The sequence below is a fragment of the Pithys albifrons genome, chromosome 6, assembly GCF_047495875.1.
Source record: "Pithys albifrons albifrons isolate INPA30051 chromosome 6, PitAlb_v1, whole genome shotgun sequence".
In the NCBI taxonomy this organism is placed as follows: domain Eukaryota; kingdom Metazoa; phylum Chordata; class Aves; order Passeriformes; family Thamnophilidae; genus Pithys; species Pithys albifrons.
In genome coordinates this window covers 40,335,040-40,361,538 of record NC_092463.1, presented here as the reverse complement: position 1 = coordinate 40,361,538, position 26,499 = coordinate 40,335,040, and the positions used below count along the sequence as shown (strand labels likewise).

The following is a 26,499-nucleotide window of genomic DNA, read 5'->3' as shown; positions in this document are numbered from 1 at the left end:
GGGCTGCTGCCTACACTCCAGGGAGGAATAGCAGGCTGCCAGCTCCTGACTCACAGTTCCAAGCCCTTCTGGATCACTTGGGATGGCAATGTACTATCTCCCTTTTCCATGTTACGCTGAGTATTGACCTGTGACACAGAATGGGAGAAAAGGTCCCCAAGGACGAAGACCCCATATCCAGCAACAGTCCCAGAGGGGTGTTGTGCAGGGAAGAGAACAAGGACCTGGGCCAGCATGGAACTCCCAAAAGTATCCCCAAGTTAGGACAAGGGCAGAGGCCTTGGGGTACGACCTTGTTTGCACTGTGCAAGGCATCACTGGTGTAGCACCTGCTGCATTCTTGTGGATGTAGTAGCAGACAGGAACTAAAACATCAATCTCTTTATTTCAATGGCAAGAAACAACAACATCCAAACAAGTCCAAGTTGAAAAGCTATGGGAACACAGGCTCGTGCCAGGCTCTGGGCCTGTTGGAGCCAGCAACCTCACAGAGTTACAAAAATACAGTCCTACAAGAGCATCTAGGAAACACAGACCCAGGTATTGCACAGAACCCCTGCCCTCAGTGGGCAGGGCGACCAACACCCCCTTTGTCTTTGCCAAAATACAAGCAGGCTTGGAATTGCACAGCAACTCAGCTCACATGTGCATGGAGGGGCCAGGCGGGAGGGGGACAGTGTGTCTCTCAACTACCTGTACAAAAACTGTAAGGGAAAATGGGAGAAGGTGGGGCTGTAGATGTCTCTGGGACAAGATGGACATTCCATCTGGGGTAGCAGTAGTGTGGACCTCTGATAAAATGACAGTGCCTTGTCTGTCAGTGGCCTGCCAGCAGTGCTGATGGGAACTCTGGGCATTGCTGCAGCATCCCAGCTCTGAACACATTAAAATGCTAACATTATTAGCTGCCAGCACTGCCACTGGCCCCTGCCACTCTGCACTGCCCTCCACCTCTGTTCCCCCCAACAGTATCCCCCCATTCCTCAAAGGGAACTCTGCCCCTGGCCAAAAAGCCTGATGAGTATTCTCATTCTCTGTGGAATCATCACCTTTTTTTTGGTACTGGTATTAAGAGCCATCCAGCATTACTCAGTGGGTGCAGCTGGGTGTGAGTGCAGAGGGACTGTACAGATTGCATGTGGCAGCAGCAGTATCCTCTCCTGGAGCCCAAGCTGTGAATAGCAATGTGCTTCACAACTGCTGCCCACCTGAAAGTGCCAAGCAGGTCTGCCAGACACAGAGCTATCCATTCTTCTCCTCTTCTGTCACCTCCTGGTCTCAGAGAATGTTAGTTCTGCAAAAGCTTTCCTAAAAAGCTGGCTTGATGCCTCTGCATCAAGCGACCACAGCATCTGCAGGGAAGATGGGTTGTGGTGCCTCATGTGCCATAAAGTGGGCCCACCTGCAGGCATGACTCAGCACTGAGAGCCCTGATGCTTCCTGTGCATCCAGATCTCTCTTTCTGCTAAAACTGGAGAGGGTGAGCTGGTGGCTTGCCCAGGGACTTTCTGCCAAGTGTCCCCTGCAAAGTCCTATGCCCAGTTTGGGGAATGGCAGGAGTTGAACTCAGAAGATACATGTTGCCAGGTTGGGGGGCATGGGTAGGATCCCCGAGAGCAGCACTGACCCCAGCACTGCCCCTCCAGCCTCATGCAATGTCTAGTCTTGAGGGGGAAACTGAGCCAGGGAGGGCAGCCAATCCAAGTCTGAATTTGGGTAATATAATGGGCTTCACCACAAGCACCACCCAGTCAAGCACAGCTCTCCACCATGGCTATGTGCTGCAGTAGGCTCACGAAGAGATGCCCTGCTGAACCTGGGTGTGTGCAAGCTGTCCCACCCAGGCCCATGGAGGGAAGGATGGTGGGAGGGCTTGGTAGCCTTTCTCTGTGCAGAGTGCTGACTGACTGAGCACTAAAGGCAATCGGGAGGGCACCAGCTGCCCTGTTTCCAGCTGCACCAATCCCAAATCCTCTAAGGAATGGCTGGGTGCACAAGTGACTTCCCCCCTGCTGAAGGTGGCTCTGGGTAGGGCAACACAGATACCTGGGGCAGACCCAGGAACGAGGAGAAGGCAGGGGCAGGAAGTTGTGCTGCCTCCCTTGGGGTAAAGTCTGAGGCTCATGGCCTCTTCTGTCTGCCCATAGAACCTGTGCCTCCTGCAGCTGTGCCAGACAGGACAGGAGGAACAGGACACAAATCTAGCCCAGTGTCTAAAAGAAGGTCACTGGCATTACTCCCATGCGCAGAGTGACTGGGTCTTCAGCCTGGCCTGCCCCAACACAGCTGGGGGACAGAGCCCATCTAGGGCAGGGAATGTGGTGAATGAGAGGTGAAAGAGTCAACACACAAAGAATCAGGCTTCAAGTCCGAAATAACCCACTGTCCTTATAAACAGAATCCCAGCCCAGCCTGGGGCAGAACTCTGTTGTATCCATCTCCAAGGCCCAGGCTGACATCTAGGGAGAGTTGGGCCAGACTCACAGCTCTGCCAACTGGCATTGTCCTCATGTCCTGCCCGAGCTGGCTTGGGCTAAGGCACACCAAGCACTATACAGCTGTCTCCTGGTCCTCCCGCTGGATCATCTGGTAGTGCTGTCGGTTCTCGAGGTAGGCAGCTAAGTCAGGGTCATTGGCTTTCTCAGCACGGTGCTTTGGGGTATCTCCCTGCATAGGAGAGGCAAGAAGTCAGTGCCAAACACTGCCTAAACACTGCCTTGGCATCCAAAGGTGCCCCCATTCCCCCAGGCAGCTGGATACAGCAGAGCCTGCAGCCAAGCCCTGAGGCAGGTGGTAGCCACATGCCCATGTACTCACCATGGGATCAAAGTGTGGTCCCAAGGAGCCTGACTGCTGCAGGCCTAGAAACTGTCCCCATCAACTCCAGGCATGGCTAGGACTGAGACTGACCCTGGCCATCACCAGCCACCCAAGAGGAGACAAAGGCTGGTCTCCTTGACCTGCTCTTCCCCCCATGTCTTGGAGAGGCAGGAGAGAAAGGGTGAGGAATGAGGGGTATGTCTGGGGAATGCCTGGGAATACCAACCCCTCTTCCCTCTCTCAGTCTGGCTACGCTCCTGCTCCCGAAGGAGGATCACATTTCACCAGCTTATTGCAGCCATCTGGACTGTGTCCACTAATGAACTCCCGCACTCCATAAAAAGCAAATCTGTTAACAGCTGCCAGCTCCATCTCCTCTCCCCCTTCCCTCCCCCTGCTCCTTTTTCCTCCTCACCAAGTGCCCAGGCTCTGCCATGCCACTGAGAAAGGCCACAGAAACCTGGCACTTTGCCTCTGCCATTGAAAACCAGCCCTAGATGGGACACAGGGCCTGCCTGGCTTGTCCTGTGGTGCACATCAGGGCACAGGTGGCTGCAGTGGGGTGCCTGGTCCTCCAAAGCAGCCCACAGCCACATTGCTCCATCAGGAACAATGGTCAGAGATGTAGAGCATCCACTGGGCCTGGAAGAAGCTGTTCACAAAAGCCCATCCGTGGCTGCAGAGAGGTGTCATGCACCAAGAAAGCCCCTTTTTTGCATGTGCACCCCAAGACTGGGCACACCCCATGGTCCTGCATACATTCCCCAGCAGCCACACCGTCAGAGGATGGAAACCACTCCGTGCTTCAGTGCTGGCTCTCCTCAGGGGCCTCCTCACCACAGCCCCTGAATGCAATCACTCATTTAACAGAGGAGCAACTGAGCTTCTTTCCCGTCCCCCTGCAGAAGCCCCTCTGCAATGCTGCCTGCAGCCTGAAACCGGAGCTGCCAGGGCCCCTCTGCCCGGCTGGGCTCAGGCACGCCAACTGATAAGGCTCAGTTTCCCTCCCCATTGCAGAGAGTAGGATCAGCCCACTCTGAACCTGTGCTACAGGTCTGATGCTGGGGTTTCTAAGGAGGTGGGTGGTGGGTTTTGCTTGTGCAGGCAGGCTGTGACCCAGAGCCCCTGCAAGGTCAGTGCAGCGGCACAGAGGGGTCCTCAGTCAGCTACCAACACTGATACGCACAGGCACGTGCAGGCCTACACCCTGGGGCAGGCAGCATGCCTGAGCAAGGCTCCCTTTTGACTTGGCTGGCTGGGGGCTGTTCCATCCTTCAGGAAAATGAGCAGGCTTGGGACAGAGAGGGGCCATGCCCCCAGAGCTGCTCCCTCCTCCTGCCTCTGCTAGCTGAGTCTCCATCCAGACCAGCCCCTCTCCGGGAATTGTGCAAGGCCTAAGCCCTAGACAGGACCAAGGAGGAGAAATGGGGAGCCAGAGATTGTCTGTACAGCATCTCCATGACAGCTGGCAAACCGGACTTGTCTAAAGGACCAAGGAGGAGAAATGGGGAGCCAGAGATTGATTGTACAGCATCTCCATGACAGCTGGCAAACCGGGCTTGTCTAAAGGCTCTGTGCCCCAGACCTGTTCAAATTGCACCTCCTTGGCTTGTTCTACATCTCCTCTGTTACAGCCCATCACTACAAGCCTACACCAGACAGATCTGACCACATTCTCTCTGCCACATGCCAGCCCCAGAAACCTCCTGTACCAAAATATGGCCTCAAGCCCTCCCTTCTGCAACTCCTCTGCGAGGGCTGGCACAATTCCCTGATGCCAAGGCACAGCTCAATTAACTCAGCATGTGAGGGAGAGTGCTGCCACTGCCTGCTCCTGCTCCCTGCAGGCCTCCTGTTGAGGAGCCCCCAGCCCCCCAGTAGTGACTGCCTGTGCGGGAGAGCGGGAGGAGTCCTGCAGCTGGGAGGGAGCTTGCAGGGAGGATGTCCTTACTCTGAACCCGGAGGGTGGGAAGGGGGAGACAGGGATGAGACATTCCAGCCCCTCCATCTAATTTAATAAAACAACAGGGAGAGAAGCACAGGGAGAGGGATTTAACCCCTCTGCAGCTGGACTCTCCTGTGCAAACAAGGGTGCTCCATGACAGCTCCCCTCTGGCCAACAAACACCCCACCTAAAGCACCCTTGCTCTGCTCTCCTGCTGGCCCTGCTTCTGCCAGCCCTCTGGTCACCCCCGCAAACCCCACTGCCACCATTCCCGCTGTCACCTGCAGGTCTGTCTTCATGAGTGAAGCCCCGGCCTCCACGATGTAGTGGCAGATAGTGCGCTGGCGTAAGGCTGCAGCCTGGTGCAAGCTGGTTTCACCGCTGGGGAGGAGAAAGCGGGAGATGTGAGATGTCCCCCTGAATGGGGACAAGCAGCACATGTGGGTGGCAGTGAGGGACAGCAACTCAGCAGCAGCAGGAGCTAATGATGGGTTGTGTGCTTGTCCAGGCAGCCCTGGCAGAAGAGGAGGTACTATTCATGGGCAGTCAGCCCAAAATGAACTGTGAATCATGGCTAGTAATTAGAGCAAAGGCAGCTGAAGCGCCCAGATGACCGGTCACTTTGCAGGGGGTCAGGCCAACAGGTAATGCAAGTCAGTCAGCAACTTACTTTTCCTCCTCTGTGGCATCAAGGATTTCTGAAGGGGCTGTGGAAAGAAAGAGTGCAAGGGCAAGTGAGACCCAGATCAGAGCAGAGACAGACCTACCTACTCTGTAGTCACACTCTGCATTGTTCCATAGGGGCTGCTATTTTCATGGTGCCTGACAAAGTCCTGGCTCCAAAGCACTCGAGTCAGCAACAGTATCTGAGCCCAGGGAAGAAGTGTTGGTTGTGGACTCATTACAGAGAAATGTCTCAATAAAGCAGCCTGTATTTCAGTGGGAGGTGAAAAAATTGGGAGTTGCCAAAAACAGCAGGTCAGCTGCCCTGAAGGCAGAAGCAGGACACAGAAATGTTTCTCAGACATGCTGGTCCCTGCCAGGATCAAGCAAATGCCACGGGGACACCCCAGAACTGGCAAACAGATGCCAGAAGGATGATGTATCAAAGCCAGAGGGAGGGGATCTAAGCCCAGAAGCACTCCCCATGAGGGTTGGGCTTTTTTGACTGCCATGCTCCTTTGCTAAGGGTGGCACTCTGGCCCCAGCTCACCATTCTCGATGATGTATCTGACGATGTCCTTGCTCCCTGATTTGACAGCATGGTGGAGGACAGTCTGCCCTGAGGAGTCTCGCACCATCAGGTCTCTTCCAGCTCGGTGCAGCTCTTGGAACTACAGGATTGCCAGATTGCTCAGGATGAGTTGCCTTTCCCAGCTCCAAGCCCCAAGCCCTGGCACTGTGCCCCTGCAGTGCCTGACAGGTTGTGTGGATTTGGGGCTGGTGAGTGGCTTTGCCCCACTCAGCCATGCTGCCAAGTCCCTTCCCTCTATGTCCCCGAGGAAAGGAACACAGCTTCTTGCCAGTAGCCTGTCGGTTTCCCACCCACCACTCCTGAAGGAAGGCCCTTGACAAGAGCTGCTCCAGAGCAATGGGGGAGCGTGGCTGGCAGGGCTTCCCTTAGCCTAAAGGGCACACCAGCTGAGGAAGGAGACTGCCCAGACCCAACCTTGGCTGCTCATCACAGCAGGCTGTGGGAGCACCTACCTTGCTGAAGTTGCCACCCTTGGCAGCTTCTATCAGAAGATCATCTGCAAAGAAGGGAGATGTGTCAGGGTCGGAAAAATTCAGGCTGTAACACCATTTATCTAATCCTAGAGAGAAGGGCTGGGCATTGGCGTTGTGGAGTACTCTGCTGAGGGTACAGCACAAGCTCCTCCAGGTGCTAATGCCTTGGTCAGACTGGATTTACATGGCTCCTCCACTTTCAGGAATATACAGACACAAGTCAGGGGAAGGAAAGAGACACCACATAGCTGGGGGCGCAGACAGACCTCAGCCCCAGGGAGATGCATGTGCAGGGGGAGTAGTCTCTGCCCATGGGCAGGATAACTTGTGATGGAATTGGGGAGCAGATTTACTAGGCACCAGCCAGTGGCCAAGATGCCTTTCACCAATGAATCACTCACACTTCTAGGCTCCAATCAAGCTTCAGAAAACTCCTTCCATTTTCTCAGCATGGTGAAGTCCCTGACCTAAGGTTCCCACCTGGCAGAGACAGCCTTCCAGCTTAGACTAGAGCACTCAGCTCTGCAGGTAGGGAATTAACCCCTTGCCACACCATTTCCAAACACAGTGGAGCTGGGAAGGCACCTGGCTGGGCTGCTCTACAAATCACTGTCAAGTCTCTCCTGCTCACCTCAGAGCTCCGTGCTCCCATCAAGCACATGGGCAGCAGGGCTCCTGCCTGCTCACCAAGGAAAGAACACACCAAAAAAAACATGGCAAGAAAACAAAATGGCACGACCTGAGAGGTGGTGTGACAGAGACTGGGACACAACTCACCTTTGTGTGGGAGGCAGCGCTCAGGCTCAGCACTGGAAGGAAAGATGAAATGGTGTAACTACCCCTACCACTCCTGGCAGTAGATGACCCAAAAGTACACCATATGGGTAGAGGGATGGCTGTGGAAAAACCTGACTGTGGCACTACTCCAGCAGGTGGGATAAGCAAACCAAGGAAGAGCTCTTTGGCCACGTCACCTACTTCTTCCCTGATCTGGGTTCTTCCCCATCCACACTTCTGTTTCTACTGCTGCTCCTAGCTCCACTGCTCTTCCATACCCGAGACTGGCCTTAGTTGGGCTGCAAGACATCCATGTCTTTCGACCCATGGGCTAGGTGCTGGAGCTTGACTCCATATCTGAGCCACATGGTGATGCTCCACTGCTTATGGCAGCACTGGCAGAGGAATAAGGGAGACAGGACGGCATTTCACACCTTGGTCTAACTCAGCACTGAATTCCTGCCCACTTCCAAGACGCAGCCCCCTGTGATCTGGCCCAGGAATCAACACTGTGAAGTCAACTCTGATGCTCTCATCACTGCCCATCCTTCCTAAGGTACCCCATTCCAGACTCACCTGGGGGCAGGAGAAGAGGGTGGAGAGGAGGAAGAGGAGGGGAACGCAAAGTGGTGCCCAGGGGGTGTGGCAGATGAGTCAACGAGGTCAGGCATGGCAGGAGAGGTGCTCACAGTCTGGGTGATCACTAGCTCTGGATCTAGCACATAGAGCTCATCCTGAGAGATCTCTGTCACATAGTTGAGGTGCTCCTGAAAGACACAAGTCAGACCTCCTCAGAAGCAAGACCTTCTTCTGCACAGCTCCATTCCCTCACATCCCATGTCTTATAGCCCACCCACTTGCTCAGCATCACCTTGTCCTTTTTAGGCTTCCTATCTCCTGCCAACGTATTAACTTTGTAAACCTCATCTCCATGTCCCCTTCTCCAGATCACTGGGGAAAGTATCTAATGTTGGTGAAGATGACCCTAGCTGGTGGATCCCCTGGCCAGTCTTGCTATGTTTGCTATTCCTTAACCCATTCCACTGTTGGGCCTGCAGGTAGCTTCCAACCCAAGGTTCTGTGCTACCACCCACACTTTCTCCATTTTCTCCAGAAACCTGGAGGTGCTGGGGCTGGTCCTCAGCCAGGGTTGTCAGGACATTCCTTGGGTGATGCCACAGGGCAGGGCAGCAGTGTGAGACCTGTGTGATCACAAGGCTATGCCTTCCTGTTGGTCTGCATGAAGGTGCGACACCTTTCTAGCAGATGCCAGAGGGATGATGGTGGAAGATGAGGCTGCACTCACCTGTGCACGGTCTATCCTGTAGAACCGATCGGCTGTGGTTGCTGTAAGACAGGGACAGAATGAAACAGGGTGATTCTTGGTATGAGACAAAGGAGACAGCCATCTTATACCACTGAGTGACAGTGAACTATCCAGCCACTTCATGGCTGGCACAGAGGACACAGTAAAGCAAACAGCACCCTGAAACCAGGAGCAAACAATTTCCCTTTGTGACTCTGCTGCTTTCTTCACCCAAGAGGCAGCTCCTTGGGCCTACAGACCATCATGTCCCTGTGAAATATGCCTTTGCTTGCTATCTCCCCCTCAATGACTCCTGGCAGGGAGCCACAGGGAAGGCAAGAACACATCCAGCTCATGCCATGGCCTTTCTGGTGGCTTTTGGGTGCTCCAGCATTATCCTATGCAGATGAAGCTCAGGACTGTGCAGTGCACATCTCAATATTCACTTATACCAGATGAGGAACTGCTCTGATTAACATGGTGCACCTTGTCACACACTGCTCAGAAATAGGGGCACTATATGGGGAAGGGAGAAGGGAGAGCTCAGCCTCCTGCTGACTTAAGGTCCCACAGACCCACACTGTCAGAGCATGCTGTCAGAGCATGTGACTGCTGGCACAACAGAGCATGCCATCACCAGCTGCAGGTTCAAGATCCTGTCTCCTAGGATGGAGATTCAAACCAGCCTCCAGCCTGTCTGAGTGCAGCCCTCTTCCTTACAGATCACCATAGGGGAAGGGGAGGTCCTACAGAGGAAGTGGATATGCTGGAGCCAAATACATGCAGCCACCACCATCAGGGGAACAAGGAGGGGTTAAGGACTTAGGGCATCATCAAGTGAGAGTAGGAAAGGTAAGAGCACAGTGTCAAGACAGTTGGGTTCCCATACAGGGTGGCATTTCCCCTATGTCCCGTTACTGGTGCCAGTCTAGGAGAGGTTGCTGCCCTGGGACCCATGGGGACTCCAGGAAGTCTCCCTGCAAACAGTGGGGATGTGCCAGAGTAGACGAGAAAAGTGAATCCTGTCCTGGCTGGAGATTTACCATCAGGCAGCTATTGTTCAAGGCCTATAATTCAGCCACTTGAATGAGCCTGAGCTGTGCTGAATGAGGCTCTGGCCTCTGACACATTTTCCCAAGCTCAGAACCTGCTGCTGGGAGACTGGCAGGAGGAGAGAAAGGGCCCTGATACAGCAGGACTGGAACCTCAAAGGGAGAAGTTGCACCCTCTCTGCCTAGTACAAGGCTCCTCAGGCCCACTTTACAACCCATGGCTCTGCTGTGCTGTGCTCTATACCCTGCTGCTGGGAAGTTAGGGAGATGAAGTGCCGCCAAAGGGCGTTTCTCTCAGACAGCTTCCATGTAGAGAGGAAGCCTCTTGGTCAGTGAAGGCAGGGGAGAAGAGGCAGCCAGAGCTCAGCAGGGAGCCTGCTCCCCCACAGCACTGAGATTGCCCGCGGTGAGCCTGGCTCCCAGCATGCTGGAGCAGGGGGGCCCCCTGCCTGCATGACACAGGAGAGCAGCCTCAGCAGTCCCATTTGATAAGACACTGCAGCTCCAAGGACAGGAGACCCCTGGACATCCCTTGCTTCACTCCTGGTCAGCAGCCAGAGACACAGCCTGGGGCAAAGCATTACTGTGCTTGGCTGCAAAGACCCCGAAATCCGTAAGTCCCAAGTGTCACGTCACGTGGCTCCTCATGGCTTGTCACTGAGTGTCTGTCTTCTCCCCCCCCCAAACTGATAGAATCACAGAATCATCAAACCATTTAAGTTGGAAAAGGCCCTTAAGATAATCTGAGTCCCACCATTACACGAACACTGCCAAGTCCACCACTAAACCACATCCCTTATGTGCTACCTCTACACACTTTTTAAATACTTCTACACATTTTGAAAATACCTCTACACATTTTTAAAATACCTTTAGGGATAGTGACTCATCTACTTCCCTGGGCAGCTTGACCACTCTTTCAGTGAAAAAATTCTTCCTAATATCCAATCTAAACCTCCTGTGACACAACTTAAGGCCATTTCCTTTCACCCTGTCACTTGTTGCTTGGGAGAAGAGGCTGAACCCTAGCTGACTACAACCTCCTTTTAGGTAACAGAAGAGATAGATAAGCCTCAGCTTCCTTTTCTCCAGGCTAAACACCCTCAGCTCCCTCAGTCATTCCTTCTATGACTTGTGCTCCAGACCCTTCACCAGCTCCATTGCCCTTCTCAGGACATGCTCCTGCACCTCCATGTTCTTCTTGTAGTGAAGGGCCCAAAACTGAACACAGGATTCCCAGTGCAGCCTCACCAGTGCTGAGTACAGGGGGACAGTCACTTCCCTAATTCTGCTGGCCACACCGTTGCTGATGCTGGGATGCCATTGGCCTTCCTGGCCACCTGGGCACACTGCTGGCATGTGTTCAGCCAGCTGTTGAACAACACCCTCAGATCCTTTTGGCTGGGCACTTGTCCAGCCACTCTTCCCGCACTCTGCCTATAGTTCTGTCTGGGGTTCTGACCCAAGTGCAGGACCAGACACTTCGCCTTGCTGAACCCCCTACTGCTGGCCATGGTCCATCAATCCAGCCTGTCCAGATCGTTCTACAGAACCTTCCTACCCTCCAGAAGATCAACATTGCTGTCCAACTTGGTGTTGCCTGCAAACTGACTAAGGGGGTACTTGATCCCCTTGTTCAGATCACTGATAAAGGTAATAAACAGGACTGGATGGATTTAACTCTGTTCACCATCACTCTCTGGTCCTGGCCATCCAGCTGGTTTCCTACTCAGTGAACAGTGCAGCTGTCCAAGCCAGGAGCAGCCAGTTTGCCCAGGAGAATGCTGTGGGAAATGGTGTCAAAGGCTTTACTGAAGTCTAGGCAGACAACATCCACAGCCTTTCTTTCGTTCATTCACTAAGCAGGTCGCCTTGTCATAGAAGGAGATCAGGTTGGTCAAGCAGGGTCTGTCACAAATCCATGTTTGTTGGGCCTAATTGCCTCGTTGTTCTGCCTATGCCATGTGATGACACTCAGGTTGATCTGCTCCATGACTTTTTGTGGCACCAAGGTCAGGCTGACAGGCCTGTAGCTCCCCAGATCCTCCTTCTGGCCCTTCCTATAGATGGGGGTCTTATTTTCTAACTTTCAGTCAATCAACTGGGACCTCCTCATTAGCCAGAACTGCTAGTAATAGATTGAAAGTGACTCAGTGAGCACTTCTACCAGCTCCCTCAGTACCCCTGGGTGGATTCCATCCAGTCCCACAGACATGTGTGTCTAAGTGGTGTAAGCAGGTCACTAACCATTTCCCTCTGGATTATTCTGTATTCATTCTGGTCCCTGTCTCTGTCTTCCAGCTCAGGGGGCTGGCTATTCTGAGCACAACTGGTCCTATTATTAAAGACTGAGACAAAGCAGGTACTAAGTGCCTGAGCCTTTACCTCATCCTTTATCAGTGTCTCCCTCTTCATCCAAAAAAAGATGGAGATTCTCCTTAGTCCTACTTTTGTCCCTGATGTATTTGTAAAAATATTTTTGTTGTCTTTCATAGCAGTAGGTAGATTAAGTTCTCACTGGTCCTTCTAATTTTCTCCCTGCATAAGCTCACAACACCCTTGTAGTCCTCTTGAGTTGTCTGCCCCCTCTCCCTTCTCTCCTGAGTTCTAACCAAGGTTCTCTCTTCAGCCAGCCTGGTCTTCTTCCATACCAGCTCATCTTTCAGTACATGGGGATGGCCTGCTCCTGAGCCTTTAGAAATTCCTTCTTAAAGCATGTTCAAGCTTTCTGGACTCCTCTGCCCCTCAGGACTGACTCCCAAGGGAATCCATCAACCAGTCTCCTGAACAGGCCAAAATTGCCCTCCAGAAGTCCAAGATGGCAGTTGTGCTGGCATCCCTTGTTACTTCTCTATGAATCAAAAACTATCATTTCATGATCATGATGTCCAAGGTGGCTTCCACCTGTCACATCACCCACCAGCCCTTCCCTGTTCACAAACAGCAAGTCCAGCAGGCCACCTTCCCTACCTAATTGGCTCCATCACCAGCTGCATCAGAATGTTCCACACACTCCAGGACCTTCCTACACTGCTTAATCTCTGCTGTGTTGTATTTGCAGCAATCATATGGTAATTTGAAGTCTCCCACAAGAACACGGGCTGGGAATGGTGAGACTTCTCCCAGATGCTTACAGAATATTTCATTTGTCTCTTTCTCTTGGTTGGAGTCTGTAACAGATTCCCAGTATCTGCCCTGTTGGCCTTTCCCCTGACTTCTAAACTCATAAACACTTAACCCTGTTGTCACCATCATTATGCTCTAGACAATCGAAACACTCCCTGAAACACAGGGTTACCCCACTGCCTCTCCTTCCTTGCCTGTCCCTTCTGAAGAGTTTATAGGCATCCACTGCAGCATCCCACTGTGTGACTTGTCCCACCATGTCTCAGTGATGGCAATAGTTTTCTGCTGCACCATGTCTTCTGGTTCCTCCTGTTTATTGCCCATGCTGTGTGCATTGATGTAGATGCACTTCAGCTGGGCTACTGATTCCACCACCTTTTCCATTTCCCTAATTCTTATGCCCTAATTCTCAGGTGCTTCTGTGGTTTCTAAGCCATCAATAACCCTTGCATCTTAGCTGTCACATGGATCTCTACCCCCTACCTCCTCTGAGATGGCAGACCAAAGGACCTTGCTAGCATATCATCAGACACAGGCAACATCCCCAGGGAATGATGATACTCACAGTCCAGGAAGCACCACTTGGGTGACAGCTTCTGGAACGACAGTGTCTTCGGCTTGGCTCTATCTCCCTCCTGCATAAAAAAAGGAGAAGATAGAGTTGTGTCTTTTGGTCTCCCTATCTCTCTTCAGAGCATTCCTCCTGCTTTGGGAGGTTCCTGCAGACACGGAGTACCATGGGCACTTGGATATAAAGAACTTGAACACAGGCACAGCACACAGTGATGAGGAGCAGCACAGGACAGACGGCAGCCAATGCATGGCAGCCCACTGTAGAGAGGTCACAAGATGAGCCCAGGAGATTGACATGGTGGACATGACATATAGGCCCAGTGGACAGAGTGAGGCCATACACACCTGAAAGAGCAGGCACTCTAAAGCAGAGGGCTGTAGAGGGAAATCCTGCAGAAAGGCAAGGTGTGCTGTTACAGCATGTGCCTGGGCAGCCCTCCAGCCCCAACTGCATCCCCTTGAAGTTGTTCAATGTGCTGACATATCTGACTTCACACACTGCCTGGCCAAGGTCCCTGGTCCCTGTCTGGGTTTAAGGACAGAGCACAGCGCTTGCTCAAGGACAGAGAAGAGGTAAACCCTGAGATGACCAAGGAAGACCATTCTCAGTGCAGTTTTAGAGATGCAGGAGGTTGCAGAGGCATCAGTCTACCACGCTGACACTACAGGAAAGTGTTATCCTCTGAGCCTAGGAGCTGCTAACCACGTGCCTGCCTGTGTCTCCTCATCAGTGCCTGGGCACAAGGTGGGCAGGGGACAGAAGGAGAGCAGACAGAGCAAGAGGCAGATGCCATGTCCCAGCTCAGGCAAGCAGCTCTGCAACTTAGCCCTGCATGCTGGATGGGATTCCCTCACGCACAAGAGCCAGCTAACAGGTGACTGAGCAAGGTCCCTTCAATCTTCCGGGTAAAAATCACATTGAGCAGTGCAGAACCAGGAGCCACACTAGGGACTCAGAAGGGATTGCTCACAAGGAGCAAGAGTTACACAGTCTGTGTACAGGTCAAAGACATGCTAGTACATTGGCAAGAGCACAAAAGTTATAGTACTTGCAAATGAAAAAAGTTGGAGGGGTTATAAACCTAATCCAGGCACCTGGGGAGGGAAGAGCTGTGCCAGGAAACACAGAACTTGAAGAGGTTGAAGGGTGATAGGCCCCCACAGGATGAGTGCTGGCTTTTTCCACTACTCTGGAAGTTTTCTGTCACTGACACTCTGGGCTTGGAGAACACAGTCAGAGGAGCAACGCTGAGAAAGAAGCTGCTGAATAGCAGGAGTAACAAGCCATCCAGCATGGGATTCTCCCTCCATCACATGGTGAAGGCAAACTATGACCTGAAGCAAGAGTGTGTGTGTGTTGGTGTATGCAGGTCAAGGAGGCTTAAAAATCCCTTCACTGAGCCCCTCCATTCTTTGCATGCAGCCATGACCACTTCCCACTCAGAGACTCACCTCCTGCAGCTTCTCGATTTGGGTCCGGCACAACTCCAGGTCACTGTCTCCTGGAACCACGATGATCCCCAGTGGCACAGCTGCATGACAGGGCACAGACACAACTCAGGGAGCAGCCAATTCTCCATCTCCAACACCTTACACAGTCTAACTACATGCTTTGCCAGACTCAGGCACTGCAGCTCCCACCCCCTGGTTACTCAGCTGGTCACTCACAGGCTTCCTTGAGCTTCTCCTTGTCATAGTTCAGTGCCTCATAGTCACGCATGCTGATTCGGCTCACCCGGATCCGCAGCCGCTCAGGCACTGGCTGCTGGCTGTGTGCATGGGGGAAGGAAAAAGGAAGAGATCAGAAGGTGACAGCCCGCTTTCTCCTTATCCCCCTCATCCCTCCAAAACAGGCAAGAGCACAGTCTTGTACAGACTGGGTGGGGAGCTTGGCACCCAAAGCTTTTCCAGCATCAGGGTCTGACCATTTTTCTGTGACCTGATCCCTTTCCAGACCCTCTCTGAAAGACAGGATTTAAATGCCTCCATGAGTCATGGATCAGTCCATCCCTTTCCCCTCCAACCCTTCTTCCTTGGAGAGGAAGTGGCAGATCGATCTGAGGAACCTACTCATTAAGCAGAGGCATGGAGTTGCGCCGCTTGGTCTTCTGCACCATGTTTGCTTGGTTGCGCAGGGAGATGTGGATGCAGGAAGCTGCCAGCTTGCAGGGCTCTCCATCTACCTGCATGGGAATGGCCTTGGACGTGGTGAGAACCACTTGTCGGCACTGACAGAGCCGCTCCCCATGGCCACCAACCTGCAGGGCAGCCTGTGAAAGGGTCCAACGTGAAAGCAGAGCACAGACGGAGGGGTGGATGAGAGTAACACCCACTGGCAGCTAGAAGTTGCAAGTGAAGCAAGTTCTGAGGATCTCAGATCTGATTTCAGTGAGAAGGGACCCACAGAGACTAGGGCATGACAGCACCTCACCTAAATCTCAGAGAGCAGGCACTGTCACACAGGCCAGCACCACAACTCCTCCAGAGAAGATCTGTGGTGCTGGCTGACACCTGGTCAGTGAGACCAGTCACTCCTCTGGTTGCTAGCTAAAACTGGAAAAAGCACTGACTTACCAGGGATGTCATGGTGAAACCAATAACTTCAATGCAGCCATCATCGTGGCGCTGAGGCTCAAAGTCATGGTGCTCCCCAGGGTTACCCCACGGCATGGTGCCTGCACAGTACCTGTGAAGAGATGGCAAGAGATGCACCAACAGGCACCCCAAACCCAGGCAGGAAATCCGTGGCACAGGGGTGAGAAGCCGAGCATATCAAGACAGGTCCTGGGACTGCTCACCTTGGGATGTTCAGGAAGACCAGGCACTGGGGCTTCAGGTCCTGAATCTTGGAGGTCAGGTCCATTCCATCACACTGGAGACAACAGGGGTGTTCAGGCTGCTCTAAAAGGGAGCCTGGTCCATCCTATTCACTTTGAAAGAAATGGCCTCCCTCCTCTGGTCCCTATAGTGAACTGTCCTCCAAGTCAGGGGAAGCTGATGTCCCAGGAACACAGCCACTCCCCAACACTGAGATACTCAGTGTGCCAAGGGATCACTTCTCACACCTCCACAGGTCACCCCTTCCCAGGACCAGAGCACCCCAGCATACTCACAACCAGCCTGACGTGCTTTGCCAAGTCTTTGGAGCTCCCAGTGAGGAAGTCAGAGAAGGCCGTCTGCCAAGGTAAGAGATGGTGTTAGTGCCCAGATGTTCACCGAAATGGGCAGCCAGGAAGACTGCCACTGACTTGCAGACCTAAACTGCTGAAAATCACAAATGCCCTTTTCATCCACTCGCAGAAGCACTGTTCTCTTCCCCTCCCAAAACAACCTAATCCATGTAACTTGCTATGTTGCCTACTAGAAACCTTGGGACACCTTCAGTAACATGCCCTAGTATTCCCTTGCTAGTCCAGTCTTGACTTCAGGGAAGAGCTGGCAAGGTGGGTCTCTGCCAGTGAAAAGTCTCAAGTCACAAGAGACAAATTCAGTCTCAAGCTGTAATGAAGTACCACTAACTAGAGCTGATGTGACCCCATCTAGCCATACCAGGAGGGACAGTATGGGTCCCCTCTGGGTTTAACTGTACAGAGAGGAAGAGAGGCACAAGCAGAACAGATTTGAGATGTCACAGAGTAGCACTTGGCCTTTAGTATGTCCAAATAGCAGTCACCCAAACATCTGGGTAGAAGGTATATTGAGGATGAGGAGACAGAGGAACAAGGCAATGCTGAGACACAATCTAGAGGTGAGATACAGCAGAGTTACAGCCAGAGAGCTGTAACTGGCCCAAGGTATAAAATAAAAGAACAAAGTAGCACGGGGACTCTATGGAAAGGCTTTCTGTTCCTCTGCAGGGGGGACAGCCTGCCTCCCCACAGCTCGGGGAGGTTCTGCCTGGGTGACCATTCGTGAGCCGGAGAACAATAGTGGCAGGAGATCAAGACAGCAACTGTACTGCCAGCAGCACTTGCAGCCAAAGAGGAGCTGCAACTCCCAGCACTGCAGCTTTTCTCCAGCAACTCTCCAGCTCCAGGGCATGGGGCTCAGCTTGGGTACATGTGAAGGCCCATGTAACTCGCATGAGTGAGTTCAGGGTGCAGACAAGAGGCAGGTCCATGCCTGTGATCCAGCTGACATTAAGGCTGCTATGAAGGCATGCTCAGATATCCTCCACACACTCACCCCAGCATAGAACATTTTATTCCGAAATCGGCTGTTGAACTTCTCTGGGTTGGCCTCTAGGGAAAGGAGAAAAAAGTCCAGATCATTGGCCTGCATACGGAAATACTTCACTTGCCAGCTCTCCCCAGACACAGCTCTCCAGACAGCCTCAGCCAGAAGTCAGAACCCAGCTCTCTTCCTGTGCAGTCACTTCTCTACCCACTCTGCAGACTCAACCTGCTCTTCACATTTAACCTTCAGTCCTGTCTCTGTGGCAGTCCTTTTGTTCACTTTCCTGAGGAACCCACAAACAAGGGACCCATCCCACAGACCCAGCCCAAGCACTGCCACTGCCCCATACCTCGGGATTCATGGAACTCCAGTGTCACCCGTGCGTCAAAGCCAAGGCTGAAGTAGTTATTAAAGACATCCAAAGGGAGCTGAAATGGAAAGGAGGAATAAAGATGAATTGGCCAGTGTGTGGCCATGGCAAAGATGAAGTCAGGTTACAGCAGAGCCACACACAGTGCTCATAAGGCTGAGGGAGCCTGCTTGCCTTCTCCCTAGGAAAATACAGAGGTCACCAGCATGAGATGATGGACTGGTCCCTGGCTCCTAGGGGTAAGGGATGCAGCCCAAGGGAACATACTGTGCTGTCTGAGATATCTGCAATCACCCATGTTTCTGAAACAGTCTCAGAGGGCACTGGGTTGCAGAGTTGTGGTTAAAAATCTCTGGTAGACGTTTAGTTCGGAACTCTACATGCCTTGTCATGAGTGCTGTGACTCAGACACAAAGAGAGTAGTGAAATTGCAGAAGGGAGATGGAAACGCCAAATGAACACTGTAGACGCAGGTGCTAGGGCTTCCTGAGCCAGTGGGAGAAAGGAGAATACAGACCCCCAGCACAGGGAACAAACATGGAGAGGAGGTGTCCCACCTTGTCAGTGGCTGCCTCATCCTGTTCCTCAGGGTTCACATCAGGGTTTGGCTCCACATGGAGGTTCCAGCGATCAAGCTGCACTATGTTCCCATCTTCTACATGTGACAGAATCTTGGACAGAGGCTCATCTGTGTAACCCTGGTGAAGAGAAGAACTTGGTGAGTCTCATGCCTGCCTCCCACAGATATGCCCTAGAGACAGCAGGCTTTGGTACAACATCCCAGAGCAAAAGATGTCTACTTGAATGTACAACAAAGTAGGGCTTCAAATTTAAAACAATACATCTTCCTTCTAAAAATCTCCCAAAGTTTGAAACAGTGATTACTTTTGTTAACATCCTACTAAATTATAATCTAATGCAGAACAATTGAAATGTCAGAAGAATTGTAACATCCAAACGGCACTTATTTGTTAGTCTGTATTTAAGGGAAGTCAAAACACCAGCCCACGCAAATTCCCACCAGTGTGTCTGGAACGGGAGTTGAAGGGCTCAGCCCTTCTCTGTCAGCAGTGGGCTCTTGTGCTCATCACTTACCCCACCCCAGTTCAATGTTCTGGCCAAGTCATTCCCTGTCCCCAAAGGTAGGATGGCCACAGGAGGAGGTGGGTTGATGCGTAACTGGTCCAGAATGGAGAGTATCCAGCCCACCTGCTCCAGCAAGAAGTGCAAAGAAACAGTTGGTTATTTCTGGCAGGCAGGCAGAGGTGGTTTAAAGCACTAGTGATGGCAGAAATGGGGTCCCCTTAGCCACCATCAAGGCTATGCATAGTCTTTAATGCTCCAAACAGGTGCTGCAGGAGATACTAGTAACCCCAGTGAAGACACTGCTCCCCCAAAGGGCTACAAATCCTGACGCTGCAGACTACACCTCCTTGAAGCAGTGCGTGAGGGGACCCACAGTATCCAGTGCCATCAGCTGTACCATGGACGCAGCGCACAGTGTGCCCCATTGTGGATTACAAGGGCAGGCTGCTGCCTTTACTGGAAAGGCCTGGGGCAAAGCGCACCACAGATACCAAGGGACTGGGGGACTCACCGTGCCATCTCCCCCGCATGCCAGGATCCGGAGGTTGTGCACTTTGCGGTACAGCTCCAGCCTGTCAGGAACAGGGAGGGTGAGGCGGGGAAGGAAGAAGGAAGAAATACCAAAGGTGTTACACGGCAGCTGCCTCACAGAGCTCTTGACGTCCACAAAGCCATGTCCATGCCTCCCTCACAGCAGTGTTCACAGCAGTGGGCAAAGACACAGAAAGTTTGGCTTCACCAGCTCTTGAAAAGGATGAGTGGGTGTATACAGGCTGCACACACAAAACCCAAAATGCAGCAAGCAGACAAGGCTCACACAATGTTAATGGAATATAAGGAACTATGTCTGGGAACCTAACCCCCCAAGCCTTAAGATCAGACCAGCCCTTCGGCAGGAATCACTGACTGACCACAAACTATCCTAGAGAGGCCTCTCAAAATATTGGAGGTCTCTTTGCATGTGGGAGCTATGGAGCATCAAGCAGTCTTTGGGGCAGGGATGGGGGAGAGAAAGGTGATGTTCCCATCAGTACTCACGCCTCCTTGGGTCCACCCTGGCTGAGGTCGAAAACTTGCCGTGGGTTGAGATACCACATGAAGGACTGGATGATCTTGGCTCCCTAAGGGGAGAAAAAAGACATCAGGTAACAGGTAGCTCCCAGTGGACAGCGGAAGAAGGCATCTGGTCCTGGGAACATGCAAAGACAACATCATTCTGTGAGGCACACATGCAAAGCCTGGCCTAGGTGGGAGTTGCTGGGCAGCAAACTGGCATTGTGGTGGCTGCCTTGTCTCTTCTGAAGCTGAGACATCACCAAAACCATGATGAGACTTTAGCAGTCAAATGGCAATGTCCTCATAGAGATGCCTTCTCAGGGAGATACTGCATAAGGCCATACCTGATTCCCACCACTCTTGGGGTTCACAAACACCAGTAAGGGCTTCATGAGAGGAGCTGGCATGGGCTTGATGACAAAGGGTTTCCACCTCCCTTCCTGCAAGAGACACCACAGATACTTCAACAAACAGGGGGAAATGCAAACTCCCACCTCCAGCTGAGCCCTAACGTCATGCAAGCCAAAGGTGAGGAAGAGAACATCCTAGCAACCCCCGTAAGTCTTACAGCTGGGATATAACCTGCCAGCAAGCACCCTCCCTCCAGCGCAGACCCAGCAAAGCCTGCTTTGTTTCCCAGCCCAGCTCCTCACTCTTCAGTCCCTCTGCCTTTTCAGGTATGACAAGGTTACTCCCTGTCCCCTCATCTCTTACCTCAGCCCCCTTTTTGCTGGATTTCCGCTTGAATGATGTCCTCTTCTTCTTTTTACTAGATTTTAGTGGATTCTGGAGAAAAAAGAAACAAATGTAGAAACACAGAGGAGCCACGGGGCAAGTGGGCGTTTTGAAAGAGCCACAAGAGCTGAGGAGAATTACCTGGGGCCGCCGGACCCGCAGAATCCAGGTGGGAGGAACAATGACAGCAGCATGAGCCCCCAGTGAGCAGGGCTCTTCAATGTGTTGCAGCATGAAACATGACACTTTGCTGTGATACTGGGGCAGGAGAAGACAGAGAGAAAACTCAGCTGCTCAGTTTTCCTGGGACAGCCACAATGTCCTTCCAGCTCCCACATGTCAATGCAGGGAATGCAGGAGGAAACTATGCAGAAATTTTGTAATGGGAAGGCAATGAAGGGAAAGTTTCTCAAAGAAGCTCACATATCCCACAGTACAGCCTCTCCCAGTAGGAGGAACTGTTTAGGGCAGGCTACAGAGAAGCAGCCTGGGGAGTCCCAGCAGAAAGCAGAGATCAGTAAGTGCAGAACAGGCTAGTAAGACATCCTATGGGGGCTTTGCTCACCGCCTGCTTGCACCAGGAACAGCTGATGGCTACAATCTCTTTACTGTGGAAGGCAAACTTCTGCTGAAAACCCTGAGGAAGAAAGGATAAGATGCTTAGGGAATTCCCTCAAGAGTTTTCTACCATCCAACAGGACATTCCCATCACTAAGACAGACATTAACAAAGAGAGCATGTCTGCAGCTGGCACCCTCTAGATCCCTGTCAGATAGCCCCAGACTACAGCACCAGGGAGGCCATCGCGCTCTGGAGGGGTGTCCTTCTTGCTCAAAGAAAGCATGACAGGAAGACAGTCTCCTTCAGGATTGACTGGGCTCAGGGGGGAAACTACACTGTGTGGGAAGCACTTATACAGTGCTTCACTGAGCAAAACAGAGCATTTGTCTTGGTTTTACTGCCAAACAAAAATAGTGGAATGTCCCTTGTTCCCAGCCCTGTTCTTGTCTCTGATTTGACCTAAGGTTTCCTTCAGGCTGAGAAAAATACCCCAAGATCCATTCTCACCTTGCCACACTGCCTGCATTTTCCTTCCTGCCGTCTCCGGTGCACCCAGTGATGCCGGACAATGACGGGCTAAAGGGAAAAGAAAAAAAGAAAAGAAAAAAAAAGTGAAGGAATGCAGAAACAGGCAGAAGAAATGGACCCAGGCCAGCCAGGACCACTGCTCTTGCTGCAAGCCCACTGATCACAGGCATCAGCCCCAGCACACTGAGAGAACACAAAGTCAAAGAACCAGGGGGCAAGAGGCCAAATTAAGATGCTCAGAGAAAACGAAATCAAAACCAGAAGAAATAAGAAGGAGGAGAGGGAAACTGATGACTAAGAATCACACAAAGCAGACCAGAGAGGAAGCAAGCAGTAGCGCTCAGGATCTCAGTCCCTAACATCTCTATCCAGATGCCCCTAGTGCCAGGTTAAAAATGTGCCGATGGAATGTGTGAAAATCCCCAGGGAGACACAGGTTGTGTCCACACCAAGATGGAAGTGCTTGCAGCTAAGCAGAGAACCTCCTTGCTCCATATTCCTTGAGGAGAGCAGCAGCCCCAAAACCCCCACCATGCACTTCTGCCTGCTTTGCCCCAGGGCAATCTTGTAGCCTGCTCAGTCCTGGGTTGGGCAGCAAGGCTGCTCACAGGCATCCCCACCCTGCCTGCAGGCTCACAGTGGGAGAGGGCTGGGTCCTGTAGGAGGGATTCTGAGGGAGTCAGAATGTTGTAATGAAGCACCACACATTCTAAATCCCGCCCCACTCTTGCAGCCCTGGATTGGGAATGGCAGAGAGAGTAGCAAAAATGGAAGAGGGAATGTGAGTTCACAGGCTGGGATGGCAGGGCCCAATATCCTGCTCCTGACAGCTTTTGGGATCATGATGATGGTGATAGAGGCAGAATCTGGCAGGAGGTTTGGGTCAGCTCCAGTGTTGCTTGCTCTGAGTGCAACACACAGGAGAGAACAAAGAGTCCTGTTGGCTTCTGCAGACATTAATTCAGTAGGAGCAGAAGGGAAATGCCTTCAGCTCAACTGAGTCCCAGCAGGCACATCTAGGGAAAGGGCTGACCCTGAACGGGATCCCTGGCACCACAAAGGCCAGAAGAGCATGTTTCTAGGGAAACAGGAAGTAAGAGGCCTTAGAGGAACTGAGAAGCATTAGAAAGACAGGATGGAGAAACAGAGTTCATGAGAAAAAAAGAAAACAAAGAAAGGGAAGGGAGAGAAAATTTGTAGAGTTTGGACAGAATAAAAATAGAGACAGAAGATCAAGCAGAGGCAGAGAGCTGCGGGCAGAGTCCAAAATGTAAGTGAAATACAAATCATTCAGCTAGGCTAAGAGTGATATGGAAAGGAGACACAACAGGAGGAGCAAAGCAAGAGAGGAAGGTTTAAAGTGACACTGAAAGCTTCACTTTCTGATGTCACACTGGAATTTCAAAGCAAGCAGTCCTGCTTTGAATACCTTTTCCCTACTGCACCTGCTGTGCCAGCATGTACGCAGTGTGGGGGCAGCTCTGTCACCAAAATGGCTCATGACTAAGCCATCCACACCCACACCAGAGCACTGCATGGACTACACTGGCTCCACAGACTGGAGGGTTAAGCAGGAAGGCTGACAACTGCTTTCCTCAGCAGACAGGCCTCAGGCCACCTCTTACATGCAATACCTTAAAACATAGGCTAAATGGGTCTGATAGCACCATTCTGGGCATCTTCCACCGCTATCTGCAGTACCCAGGTCAGGGCTAAGTGATAAGGCCAGAAATAAGCCCATACTGTTTCCTTCCAAATTGCAGGAGACTTGGGAGACATGCTGTTTGCCATAACCCTGTCTACTGTGCTTGGGAACCAACATAAGGGGGCAGCATGATGCCTGCACTCTGATGAACAACATCCTGGCATGTGGTGTCTTTGCCACCACCCTGAAAAGGGGAAAGGCAGATGTGGGCAATGTCCAAGGCATATCTCTCACCTCCCGTATGTTCCGGGATCCTGACTCCCTGAAGGAAGGCTTGCAGCGGAAATTTATCTGTAGATTGAACACACATGAGAGGAATCAGTAAAACAATCATACCTGAAGGCAACCTACTGCAGTTTACTGTACTACAGCAAGCTTCTGGAGATGTTTTTGTGCTTTCTGCAAAACCTTCACATATCTCTGCCACTGAACAAAATGGGGCCTAGGGTCCCAATCATGTCACTAGATGCTCCTTTTGGTACTGTCTCCTCAGAAGACCCTTCTTTGCAATTACACGTTGCAGTTCCCCAGTCTTCTTGTGTTTCACTGCCCAAGAGGAAGGGCTGCCCAGGAAAAGGCTGTTACAGTTTTGTGAGCTGCAGAGAGGGCTCAGCAGACTCTACTCACTTTTTCCAGCTGTTCGATGCAGGGTGTATGGACTACAATCTTGCAGGCTGCACACTTACGCCTGGAGAGAGGTTTTTGCTGAAGGATGAGGAAAGGAAAAATATGCATGTGAATGAAAACATGCAGTGTTGAGAGGCCAGAAAGCTTAGCCTCCCATCATACCTCCATATATACTGGGATACAAAACAAACCCTATAGTAAAGTTAGACACAGTCTAGACTCCTTGCAAGTGAAGGGATCTAAGCAAGAGTTCTGAAGACTGGGATAGAGCAGGGAGATATTTTCCCCACTGTCTTGTTCTGAAGCCCTTGGCCTCTTCCAACACTGCCTGAGAGCACCATGGCAGCTGGTCTGGGAGCCACCTGCAGGGCTCCCACAGTAAGCCCCATCAGCAGGCACAGGATGGCATCAGTGCTCCATCCTACACCATAAGTAGCACTGAGCCTGCAAGCTGGGAGGGAGGACCGCAACAACACTGCAAGAACAGTGCTGCTTGCAGGGGAAGGAAGCAGCAGGCCTGGGTCTCCAGCACTTACTTTTCTCCTCTCTTGAAAGGTCTTGGATTCAGATTGTTGTTTTTAGAGTCTGAGATCCCAATACCCTCTCCCTGGAATACTCTGGGCAAGTGGCAGCCCTGTGTCAGGTTCCCATTGGACACTGAGCACCAGCACTGGCAGAAACTGGGGACTCAGCCCTCTAGTACACAGAGGCAGAAGGGACACACTCCCTGCCTTGGCAGCACCCCACAGCCCTACATGTTCCCCAGCAGCAGCAATACAGCCTGTGCAGTCCCTCATCAGGTGACAGCCCAGCCCACATCTGCAGCCTTTGCTGGGGACGTGGGTGACCCCAGGTGACTCACCAACAGCTTTGCCACGCAATTCTGCTCCCCAACGTAGCAGAAGTCCCCAGAGACATTGGTCTCAAACCAGATGTGCTCCCCATAGATTGCAGTCTCCTGAAAGGCACAACAGATTTCTCTGAGAGCGCTGCCAGACAGGCATCCAAAGCCCTAAAATTCTTCGTGCAACGGACAAGATACTAGATAATGCTGAGGGGTGGGAGATTGGAGCTAGGGATAGGCCAGGAGACAACATGTACACAACAAACAGCGACATCTGGACAGAGAAAACCTCACAAAGCTATTGCCATGGCACATCTGTTGGAAACAAGAGGGCCCCTGGAAACTAACTCCAAGACCTACACCCCAGCTCCAGTGTCCTGCACAGAGGAGCTGATTTCATCACTCCGTGAAAGGAGGCACTGGGCCGAATTCAGTGCAGGGGAATCTCCTGAACCAGCTTCTGCTCTGAAACCTCAGGGTGTAGAGTAAAACCTGCCAGGCTTTGCCTGCAAAGGAACAGGGACTTGCTCCTGTTGCTTGGCCCCAGTCACCAGATCTTGGCTGTCAGAAGCAGACATCCTCCCAGGAACCACCTGTGCTTGCAACAGCCTGTCCTTGCAGTATCAAGCAGTGCTGCCAGCAGCACAGACAATGGCATCACCGGTGAAAATGGCAGAGGCCATAAATGCGTCAAAGCCAGTCATCTGGGAAGCCTCAGCCCGCGAAGAGCCTGCTGCTTCTTAGCTGGGAATCTGTTCCATGTCATGTCAGCAAGACGAGCTACAACTTACACTCCAGTCCACAGTGCTGCGTATCTGCCTCTCCGAGTCGCTCCTCAGGGCTAGTGCAGGGTTTGGCGGGGCTACCATGTGCTGGAGGCTGGATTTGGCAATTGCTTTCCTGCAAGACACAGGAGGGCTGGCTATTAAATCAAGGTAGGAGGAATAAACGTAAAGCACAACCTGCTTCTAAGATGCAACATGAAGCTGGAGCAGAAAAGCCTCCTCAGGACCAAGTGGCTAGTAATGAGGTGCATCTCCAGCATAGCTGGCTGAGGAGTACCTGTTCCTGTAATGTAGCCCTGTGGGATGAAGAGGTGCTGGCCATGTTGCTGGCAGCTCAGCTGTACCTAGCTGAGACAGACACTCTGTACCCAGCAAAAGGCACAGCCTGGGCCTGCTGGGTCAACGCCCTCAGGGATGACAGTTACATTGCAAAACACCCTGGGAGTTTCCAATGAGCTGTGGTGGTGTGGCTGCCTTTGCAGAGCCCCTGTTTCACAGCTCCCTGCAGCGCTCTCATACCAAGCCACTTCAGAGCCTGTGGTGTTTGCAGGGACCAGAAAAACCAGCCAGAATAAAAGCTGGTCTTTGTCTGGGGCTAGTGAGCGTCTCCCGGATGTGTTAGGGAGGAGGAAATCAGCAGGTGATCCAGCCAGCAAGAGAGTGTGCATCTCCAGCCTACAACGAGACTTGCCATCTCTC

The 26,499-nt window shown here is 52.2% G+C and overlaps 1 protein-coding gene across 12 annotated transcripts in view; it reads right to left on the bottom strand.

The window, feature by feature from the left end:
- Positions 1-366: 366 nt before the first annotated feature.
- Positions 367-26,499, bottom strand: part of DGKZ (diacylglycerol kinase zeta) — a 54,160-nt gene continuing 28,027 nt past the window's right edge. For 9 of the 12 annotated variants that reach the window (XM_071558466.1, XM_071558461.1, XM_071558463.1 and 6 more), the window contains 29 exons: positions 25,807-25,915; positions 25,034-25,129; positions 24,172-24,249; positions 23,779-23,835; positions 21,819-21,887; positions 21,316-21,387; positions 20,730-21,008; positions 20,360-20,455; positions 19,998-20,080; positions 19,471-19,531; positions 18,969-19,082; positions 18,431-18,571; positions 17,853-17,931; positions 17,513-17,568; positions 16,441-16,503; positions 16,126-16,199; positions 15,902-16,013; positions 15,398-15,597; positions 14,996-15,096; positions 14,780-14,859; positions 13,320-13,389; positions 8,577-8,617; positions 7,847-8,037; positions 7,271-7,302; positions 6,473-6,516; positions 5,979-6,099; positions 5,436-5,472; positions 5,047-5,146; positions 367-2,667 (listed from right to left, as the gene is read on the bottom strand). In XM_071558466.1, the coding sequence (XP_071414567.1) occupies positions 2,551-2,667; positions 5,047-5,146; positions 5,436-5,472; positions 5,979-6,099; positions 6,473-6,516; positions 7,271-7,302; positions 7,847-8,037; positions 8,577-8,617; positions 13,320-13,389; positions 14,780-14,859; positions 14,996-15,096; positions 15,398-15,597; positions 15,902-16,013; positions 16,126-16,199; positions 16,441-16,503; positions 17,513-17,568; positions 17,853-17,931; positions 18,431-18,571; positions 18,969-19,082; positions 19,471-19,531; positions 19,998-20,080; positions 20,360-20,455; positions 20,730-21,008; positions 21,316-21,387; positions 21,819-21,887; positions 23,779-23,835; positions 24,172-24,249; positions 25,034-25,129; positions 25,807-25,884 (2,742 nt within the window). In that variant the 5' untranslated portion in view covers positions 25,885-25,915 and the 3' untranslated portion in view covers positions 367-2,550. The remainder of the gene's footprint in view (positions 2,668-5,046; positions 5,147-5,435; positions 5,473-5,978; positions 6,100-6,472; positions 6,517-7,270; positions 7,303-7,846; positions 8,038-8,576; positions 8,618-13,319; positions 13,390-14,779; positions 14,860-14,995; positions 15,097-15,397; positions 15,598-15,901; positions 16,014-16,125; positions 16,200-16,440; positions 16,504-17,512; positions 17,569-17,852; positions 17,932-18,430; positions 18,572-18,968; positions 19,083-19,470; positions 19,532-19,997; positions 20,081-20,359; positions 20,456-20,729; positions 21,009-21,315; positions 21,388-21,818; positions 21,888-23,778; positions 23,836-24,171; positions 24,250-25,033; positions 25,130-25,806; positions 25,916-26,499) is intronic. The other 3 variants (XM_071558462.1, XM_071558456.1, XM_071558458.1) reach the window with 2 other exon arrangements.